Genomic DNA, 9,883 nt, shown 5'->3' with positions numbered 1-9,883 from the left:
ACTCATATTTCTATATAATTTTATTAACTTACTGTTATTCAACATCTAATTGAATTGTCCATTATTACACACAATTATGCTATTTTATTAATATACAGAATCTCAAACTTCACGATTTAAACATTACAATACTTTTCAGAAAACCATTTGTTATACACATTCGCAGTATTCTTTAAGTATATGTGGCTTCATACGGCTTGCGTTTAACATTTATTAGCTACTTATGTTGTTATAACTGGTAATTTAACATTTATTAGCTACTTATGTTGTTATACCTGGTAGTTTAACATTTATTAGCTACTTATGTTGTCATAACTGGTAATTTAACATTTATTAGCTACTTACGTTGTTATAACTGGAAATTTAACATTTATTAGCTACTTATGTTGTTATACTTGGTAATTTAACATTTATTAGCTACTTACGTTGTTATACTTGGTAATTTAACATTTATTAGCTACTTACGTTGTTATACCTGGTAAAAGTGAAAAGTCTGGGGACAGTTTGAAACTGATGATGACATAAGCTTGTCGAAATGTTGTACATTTGTAATAAAGTTTCTTCCACCACCCATTCAAGCTGACTCTAAACTTAACTATCTAAAAGGTGGTTCCTCATCATCAAATCTGACTTGAAGTGGAAACTAGTTGCTAATGTATGGAAAACATGGTTCAATTGTTTTAAGTATATATTAGTAAGGATGTTATACTTAGTAATCTTTTAGCATACTCAATTTTATATTTAAAAGTTTTCAATGTTTTCAGTACAAAAATATCTTGAAAGATGTATTTATATAATTGTGACCCTAAGTTTGTATAGCACTTATTCAAACTAAAGTTTCTAGTTATTCGTACATGTACTGTACAACTATGTGTACCTAGTTGTTATAAGAAGTAGATGTGCCCTTTTTTTTATTTTGCAGTGGGTCATTAAATATGTGTATACTGTTAAAAAACTAATAATTATGTTGTTATAACTGGTAAGTAGCTAATAAATGTTAAATTACCAGCCTCTACTTATGTTGTTATAATATGGGTGACTGGTGCTTGTTAAGAGCACTGATACTGATTTATACCATGCTATTGCTGTGTAAATATACAATAGCAGAATCAGGCAGTCCTAATCTACAGTTGAAGTTTCATGTGCTGTGTAAATTTTACATTTATTAGTTTTTATGAAATAGTAACGTGCAGAGAACGTGCACTTCTGGACATAAGGGCTGAAGGGAAGGGTTACCAATGCACCAGTATTTTAAAATAACCATTGTTATAGTTAAATCCACTAGGGAAAATCTTTACTCGTGTCCATGTTGTTTAAAATGTTCTTGTTTGCTGGATTTGTATCATGTACAGTAAGTTGTTTAAGTTGTTAATGATGGTGATGAGTTGTTTAAGTTGTTAATGATGGTGATGAGTTGTTTAAGTTGTTAATGATGGTGATGAGTTGTTTAAGTTGTTAATGATGGTGATGAGTTGTTTAAGTTGTTAATGATGGTAATGGTTGTTTAAGTTGTTAATGATGGTAATGGTTGTTTAAGTTGTTAATGATGGTGATGAGTTGTTTCAGTTGTTAATGATGGTAATGGTTGTTTAAGTTGTTAATGATGGTGATGAGTTGTTTAAGTTGTTAATGATGGTGATGAGTTGTTTAAGTTGTTAATGATGTGGATGAGTTGTTTAAGCTGACATTGATGAAGATGAGTTCTCTGAGTTGTCAGTGATGGCAATGAGTTAAGCTGACATTGATGAAGATGAGTTCTCTGAGTTGTCAGTGATGGCAATGAGTTAAGCTGACATTGATGAAGATGAGTTCTCTGAGTTGTCAGTGATGGCAATGAGTTAAGTTGACATTAATTATTATGGTGTTGAGTTGTTTAAGTTGTCACTGATAGTTTTAGTGCACAGTTGTGTGGTCATGAGTGGACAACTTGTAGAAATAATTAATTTTGTAGTTAGCTTCAGTGATATAGTTTCTTTTGTAAAAAAAAAAGAACAACAGTGTTATTGTTATCTGTTGGCTTTAATTTGATACTATTGTAGATAAAAGGCCCTCGAGTGAGTGCGGTTCTCTTATTCTGGTTTAGGTTACAACGGTGTGTTTGGATGGTTTCAATGTTTGAAGTATGTTATGTTTAACAACTTTGATATAATGTCCAAAGTGTAGTTCTGTGTTTACTTTGGAGTTAAATGCACCATAGGGAGACTGAGATTTAGCAAGTAAGGACAATTAAAACACTGTATAAACAGAATACTATCAACTGCTACCAATAGCCTGGTTTTATTCCTTACTCTGTCATTGTCCAGTGCTGATGATTAAGGGGTAGAATACTTCAAAACTAGTTTGATTCAGTGGCATTTGGTAAATTCTCTAATGTTTTATTTATTAAAAAGTCCCAATTAACTTCTGATGTTATAAGTCATTAGAATTATTCAACTTTATCTATTTGTTGGTTACATTAGATTTCATATAGACTAATATAATGCCTCTTGGCACATAGTAAAGTTCTTAACACAGTTATGATAAATACACAAACTGTCCTTTTGTTGATACTCAAACCTTCTTAAACTGCTAACTTTAACAGCAGTTAATACTAACAACTGCAAATGATCTATGATCTTATTAGATTCATGGTATAAGTGCAAACATATATTACTTAGAAGAAGGCTAAATGAACATTATCTTTATAACCTAATTGAGAGTGACGTTCCTTCCTCTTTTTATGCCCCTAAAGTTCCTTTCTTCTCAGTCATAAAAAAAAAAAGATCCACAACTACTGAAACATATGCTTGATTCCACACCTTGCTTGCTGCAACTTAATAGGGAAAACAACATTGGAGCTTTAAAATAAATGGCACACAGGGACTTGAAGGTCATTACAGCAGACAACTTAACTGTGATATCAAGTGTTAATACACAATAATTCACTGTTGTTTTAGATTTTAAGTGTTTATAAGATCGATTGAATAGGAATAAAAGAGGATCTGTTTGTTTCTTATGGCTTTTTATTCTGTGTGTCCCAGAGGCAACTTGCAGTCCCCATAGTCTCCCCTAACACCTACTCCCCTCCCCCAAGTATTGCCTTGCCATGCTTGAAAAGTGCCATTTTTTCGTCAATTAGCTCCAGCCAACTAATGTCTTCTGCATGTTACTGCTTATTACTGACACCAAACACCTTCAATTTAACTTAGATATAGGTACAGTTAAAGAAGTGAGCTGTGTGGATACATATAATTAGATTGAATGTAGTTCTTTCTTTAGGTGATTTGATTTGTAACTAGTTCTAAGCACATTGAACATCTCCTGTTTTGTCTTGTTTGTACTTGGACCTCTTGTTATATAAGTTTTATTTTACCTATAGTTGAAGATGAAGTGACCTTTCTGAAGCGAAGATGTCTATAGGTGAGTTTGTGTAATGCCTCTCCCACATGGGTCTGAAAAGTGGAACTTGGGACAGAGTTACTGAAACCAAACAGCTCTTCACTTCTTGAGGTGGTAAAACTAAGGTAAAAACATTATGTATTAAATCTCATGGATTTCAACATGTACTGTTAATGAAAATTGAATTAAAATGTGGATAATTGTACCACAAATTTAGTATTTAGTAAGTCAAACTGGGAGATTAACTCAGTTAATCAATTACATTAATTAATGCCAGGAAATATAATCAATTAATCTAAATTATGATTAAGTCAACTAATGTCCTGAAAATAATCAGCTAACTGGAATTTGTGTTTCCAATTATTACTGTATTCCAACTATCCAAATAATTTAAATATTGTCATTATAATTTCTAAATATTAAGTTTGATTAATTCAAGGTTGTTTAGCTTAATTGATTAGTTGAATGTAATTACCTAATGATTAATTGATAAATTCCACTAATCACGTATTAACTAAGATCCGATTCACTATTCAACACCACTGTGAAAAAAAAGTTTAAATCATTGACGTAGAGTAACTATAAAAAAATTGGTAATATCTGTAATTGATGTAAATTGGCTTTGAAATTCTTGTTTTCATACAATAAAGATATTATAAATATTAAACTGGATATAACTTTTCTTTTTGATACCAGATACTTAATTACTTTGTAAGTATCCTGAAATTCATCCAATACATACTATTTACTGTTTAGATGCACAATTGATACTTGATATTTCAAACAAAGAAAGGTTATTCATGAGCCCAGCCATGCTGCGTGTGATGTGTAAAAACATGTATGAATAAATATTGCTACGAATATGGGAATATTTTTATTTTGTTCATTTAGCAAATGAGAAGCAGCAGAAATTAACTTTTTAATTGTAAATTTACATCCTAATAAAATTTAAGAGATTATTTTCTTAATCCAAAACAATATAATTTATTTTTAAGGACGAACAAACACTCTCCATTTTAGTATAATTATAAACAAATATTTTCCATAGAGATCGTTTTTGTAATTTTATATTGTTAGTTAGCAATCATTATGTACCTTATAAAATGAGTTGTATTTTAATTTTGAAAATTAGACGGTTATTTTCTGGAGTACTTTTATAATTAAAGCATCAAAATTAAGCTCATCTGTATATAAAGAATTTAAATTGTTGAAATTTCAAAACTATAAAGTATGTTGGAAGTAGTATACTAATTGGAAATAAGTTTTTGAATTCTAAAAGAGAAAATCATGCATAATTCCATTACTGTTATCTGAAGAAGGTTCACTTGCCCTACTGACCCACCCTACTGACACACATGAAACTCTATTAAACTCAGTTCATTGCATATTCCAGTTCTAATTAATGTAGATGGTGTGTCAAAATAGAATTTTTATCTGTGTTCAACCAAAAGGCACATGACGTGTTAAAGTCCAAATTAGAGGTTCCAGCTGCCTGCTAAATATATGCCACTAGCTAAGTGTAAACAGGTCCACTCTTGATGTTAGTGCCATCTTTTGAGAAGTTTTGGAATTATTGCTATTCATTGGTGATGGCACAAAAATTTTGATCTCACTGCTTAATGATATATTTTAATAAATTAATTGTATTTTCATACCAACTAAGTTTTCTACACTAAATAAATTAACTTGATTTTTAAAATGGAAAACTTGAGATCATAAAGAATAAAACTTATGTTGTAAATGTTTTTTATTTTCTTTCAAATATAATGTAATGTGGACACTACATTAAAAAAAAAAAGATTCTTTAAAAAGTAACAAATATGTTAGCTCATGTTGGAGCATTATTTCTGTTCAGTACTTTTGTGGTTTCTTTTCTGGGTGTATTTTGTTTCATGCGAGTTGAATCGATGTCAGTTTCCTAGTACTTATCAAAGACAGTAATTCAGAAGAGTGGGTTTTCTTTAATATATCATTTTTGTGTTAATTTTTTTCAGATGTTACTAGCTTAGGCTGAGTTGATTTCTCAACAACCCAGGTGTACTTAAGCTGTAACCTTTAGTGGAAACCTTTTTTGTCATACATATTTCATTGACTTAATGTGAGATCTCTAATGTGGCATACTAACCTATATAAATTGTGTTTATATTAAAGTGAAAACTGATTCAGGCTGGAATATGAACCCAGGTTCTTGTTAATATGATATATTAAGTAAGCAGCTGAGGAATGCGATCAAAGTATTACCAATAACGAGCCGAGGAGTGAGATTCAGATGTTACTGAATTTAGTGTTCATCAGAACTTAATGTGGTATCGTGAAAAAGTAGGACTTCAAATATACTGTTAGCCGTTTGTAGTATTTAGAATTCATCTGCTTATGTTGTATGCCAGGAATAATTTTATTGCAGAAAATGATGGCCTTTGAAGTTAGGCTTAGTTTTAATTTCTTAATAATTACATGTAATTGTCAAAAATGTTTTTTTGTGCTCTAATCCTATTATTTTTACTCTTGTCTTGTAAACAAATTGTTTTTCAAGTTTTAATGAAATTTTCAAGAAATTGTGATATTTTTTATTTAAAGATAAATACACATTTTAACTTATCAATACTAAGAGAGCTGTTGTGAAGAAATCAGTGTCGTACATTTCAGATTTTTAAACATTTTTTTTCTCGCTTCTCATTGAACATATAGAAAACACGTGTGTTAATACTTTTTTTATATTGTATTTTAGGAAGTATGATTTGTGTAGGAAGATCACATTTCTTCTGTTTCAACCATCCTGTAGAGTCTCGCGAAGTGACAGTAAACCCGAACGTGGCAGTTTTAGTTGTACCAAATGCCTTTTCTTCAGGTATGTTTTGAAAGTGTATTGTACGTAACTGAAGTTACACATTACTTTCATACTTTACAATTCCAATTTTTTTCCCTTCTAAGTAAAAGACAAGAAGAATATATTGTTTGGATATTTTATAAAATATGTAAAATATGTATCTTCTCATCTTTAAGTGGTTTTTATATGTACCTGTTGTGAAGAACCAAGCTAACGTTTTTGTCATTTTATGTATAATGTAGAATAACAATACACTGTTCTAACCACTAAGCATGTATATAACATTTCCACTGTTTCCGTGATCTCTGTTTTATGTTATGTATGATGTTTAAATAAACAGTTCACACAAAACTACAAAATCCTTATTATGTTAATGTCTTAGTGCCGTGTGCATTTAGAAATCAACACACTGTGTATACCATTTTGGGGTTTAATTTATTTCATAATAAATACTTAATGGTGATGGAACATACAACAACTCAGGAGTTTGTGTTAGCTATGCAGAAGTTTAATAATTGTCAGTCATCATGTGATCATGTTGTCATATGTACAGATTGCTCATCAGAAGTCAAAAGCTTGGACAATGATCTTCGGGAGAGTCCAGACGTCTCTGAGTTTGAGTCAATAAATGATACCCAAAGTGCTTCACAAGATGAACGAAGTTTGTTGGTACAAGAAGGAGTTTGTACGCTGCTACAGGTCTGTATCACAGAATTTCATTTGTTGTAGTAATGCTTTTTATAACAACAAACAATCATCGTTTCTTCACAGTTAGAGCTTACCTTCTGGTCAAATACTCATTACAATTATAAATCTTCGTTTTTTTTATGGAATCAATCATTAACATTTGTTTTTAACAATGTTAATTACCAGTGATAGTTGCTACAATTGTTGTGATGGTGTTGAGGACCTAAAACCCGAGGAAGTAAAATAAAACAATGTCATCTGAGAGTAGGAGGTCATAAAATTTCAATTTTCAAAGTAGTAGCCTTTTTTCTTTTTTTTTCACAGTGAACTGTGTTTTTAATTTTGTTTTTTTGGAAGCTATAGTTATTAGTATGTGGGTTACAATCATAAAGAAATTATTCATTTTAAAATAATTTTAGTAATATTATAATAATTTACATTACAATTAGTCTGACAAGTATAAGTTTATTATTAACTTGTGGTAAGTTTAGGTGTTCAACTGTAAAATTTGTCAAATTTCATGATAAGGAATATCCATACAGAAGTGTTTTGGTCAAGTAAAATTAGTACTAAGACAATTGTGTTAGGGTTAAAGTGCTAATTATTACTTGTGTCTCGTAGGAAATGGAAGGACTTAAAATGGAAAAGGGAAAAAATCATGAGGATGGGTTAAAACTTAGAGAAATCATAAATACGTGTGCAGAATATGAAAGCTCTTCTGGAAAAGAAAACGATTTGAAAGAATTAGAAGAAAAAGAAGATCAGGAAGTGTGTTCTTCTACCTGTACTAATCAGAAAGTGTGTTCTTCTTCCTGTACTGATCAGAAAGTGTGTTCTTCTTCCTGTACTGATCAGAAAGTGTGTTCTTCTTCCTGTACTGATCAGGAAGTGTGTTCTTCTTCCTGTACTGATCAGGAAGTGTGTTCTTCTTCCTGTACTAATCAGGAAGTGTGTTCTTCTTCCTGTACTGATCAGGAAGTTTGTTCTTCTTCCTGTACTGATCAGGAAGTGTGTTCTTCTTCCTGTACTGATCAGGAAGTGTGTTCTTCTTCCTGTACTGATCAGGAAGTGTGTTCTTCTTCCTGTACTGATCAGGAAGTGTGTTCTTCTACCTGTACTGATCAGGAAGTGTGTTCTTCTACCTGTATTGACCAGGAAGTGTGTTCTCCTACCTGTACTGACGATGCTAGTCATTCAGAGTCTTTTACATTAGCAACTTCTGTAGGTGAACACAAGGTGGAGAATTTAGAAGAAATAACTTTCAATGGATTAGGTCCACCTTTTTTAGAGAAAGAGTATAATTATTCTCCAAGCTATAATCTTCCAACTCATTCTTCACCTTATCAAAGCAGGATTAAAACCAATGGATCGCTGCAACGGGACTGGATTAACCACGTCTCCTCTCCAATAGGAGAACCTAAAAGTCACAAAGGAATGTTTGGGGATAGTGATTCGAATGTTAGTCAAACCTCGCTACATTCATTTTCATCGGATGATGAACTAATGTACGTCGTAACTCCTCATCCAGGATCGAAATATTCTTTAAGTTCGCAACAGGCTTATTATAGTAGTCTCAACCCTAGTATTCCACGTACAGGGACAGCAACCATTGCGTGCCCTCAGTCTCCAAGAAACCGGATTAGAACGGTCGTGAGTAAGGAAAACTCCAACAGGTTTACACAAAAGGATCGTGATGATTGCAACAGCCAAGAACAACAACTAAACCTGGATGTCTCCCTGCACATGAAGGCAACTTGTGCAAGAGCGTCTCTTAGTTACGCTTCAGGGGACTTGGTAAGTTATTTGAAGCATTGGAATTAAAAAAAAGAGAGAGAGAGAGATTTGTTTATTTATATTTCTTTATTTAAATGTAACTTGGTAAAAACGAAATTATATAATGTTGAAACTTATGGTGCAAAAAAAAACAACTGATAATATGGTGTAATGATGAATTATAGCATTCTTTGAGAAATAAATTATTAAGGTGTAAAGTTTAAGTGAATCTGGGGTGTGGATCAGCCCTGTTAGAGAGCTCTAGATTTTGTAGCTTGCAAGCCTGCAATGAAATAAAATAAAATATTCTCCCCACTTCAAGGCATGGGTGCATTATAAAAGTGACAGTCAATTCCATAGCATAAATTGTGGGTGATAGGGTGCTGTTGATAGACTTCCTTCTGTTTGGTCAGATGATATCTGGCAACAGATATCTGTAATGTCTTTGACATAAATACAAATCAAATTGTTTCAGAGGTGAGATTAATAAGAAAAATGTACCAGTCTTAAAATACCTGTCCCACAAAATAGAGTCATATAAAATAATGAAATGGACCAAAACACCTTCCAGTACTTTGCACTGGAGTGGGCTTGTCCTGGGAAATTCTATCTATCACCTAAACTCAATTGTCCTTACATTAGTTACAAGTCTAGAGACCAGAAGGTACGTTGTTCAGTATCAGAACCCAACTGTCCTTACGTTAGTTACAAGTCTAGAGACCAGAAGGTACGTTGTTCAGTATCAGAATCCCAACTGTCCTTACGTTAGTTACAAGTCTAGAGACCAGAAGGTACGTTGTTCAGTATCAGAACCCAACTGTCCTTACTTAGTTACAAGTCTAGAGACCAGAAGGTACATCATTCAGTATCAGAACTCAACTGTTCTTACATCAGTTACAAGTCTAGAGACCAGAAGGTACATTGTTCAGTATCAGAACCAAACTGTCCTTACGTTAGTTACAAGTCTAGAGACCAGAATGTTCGTCGTTCAGTGTCACAACTCATCTGTCCTTACGTTAGTTACAAGTCTAGAGACCAGAAGGTACGTTGTTCAGTATCAGAACCCAACTGTCCTTACGTTAGTTACAAGTCTAGAGACCAGAAGGTACGTTGTTCAGTATCAGAACCCAACTGTCCTTACGTTAGTTACAAGTCTAGAGACCAGAAGGTACGTTGTTCAGTATCAGAACCCAACTGTCCTTACGTTAGTTACAAGTC

At 32.4% G+C, this 9,883-nt stretch overlaps 1 protein-coding gene across 1 annotated transcript; it reads left to right on the top strand.

Annotated features, from left to right (window-relative positions):
* Nucleotides 1-3,360: 3,360 nt before the first annotated feature.
* Nucleotides 3,361-8,713, top strand: LOC106476487. Its single transcript, XM_022380345.1, has 4 exons — nt 3,361-3,503; nt 6,107-6,226; nt 6,759-6,904; nt 7,514-8,713. The coding sequence occupies exons 2-4, from the start codon at nt 6,112-6,114 to the stop codon at nt 8,711-8,713; spliced, it is 1,461 nt and encodes a 486-aa protein (XP_022236053.1). The 5' UTR covers nt 3,361-3,503; nt 6,107-6,111.
* The last annotated feature ends 1,170 nt before the right edge of the window (nt 8,714-9,883 follow it).

The sequence above is a fragment of the Limulus polyphemus genome, unplaced genomic scaffold (genome assembly GCF_000517525.1).
Source record: "Limulus polyphemus unplaced genomic scaffold, Limulus_polyphemus-2.1.2 Scaffold10712, whole genome shotgun sequence".
Classification (NCBI taxonomy): Eukaryota; Metazoa; Arthropoda; class Merostomata; order Xiphosura; family Limulidae; genus Limulus; species Limulus polyphemus.
The sequence above is the reverse complement of the archived record's forward strand: the minus strand, read 5'-3'. Positions and strand labels throughout refer to the sequence as shown.

Coding starts and splice junctions, on each gene's coding strand:
- LOC106476487 (XM_022380345.1), top strand. CDS start 6,112: ATGATTTGTGTAGGAAGATCACATTTCTTCTGTTTCAACCATCCTGTA. Junction 6,227..6,758: donor ACCAAATGCCTTTTCTTCAG/GTATGTTTTGAA, acceptor TCATATGTACAG/ATTGCTCATCAGAAGTCAAA. Junction 6,905..7,513: donor GAGTTTGTACGCTGCTACAG/GTCTGTATCACA, acceptor TGTGTCTCGTAG/GAAATGGAAGGACTTAAAAT.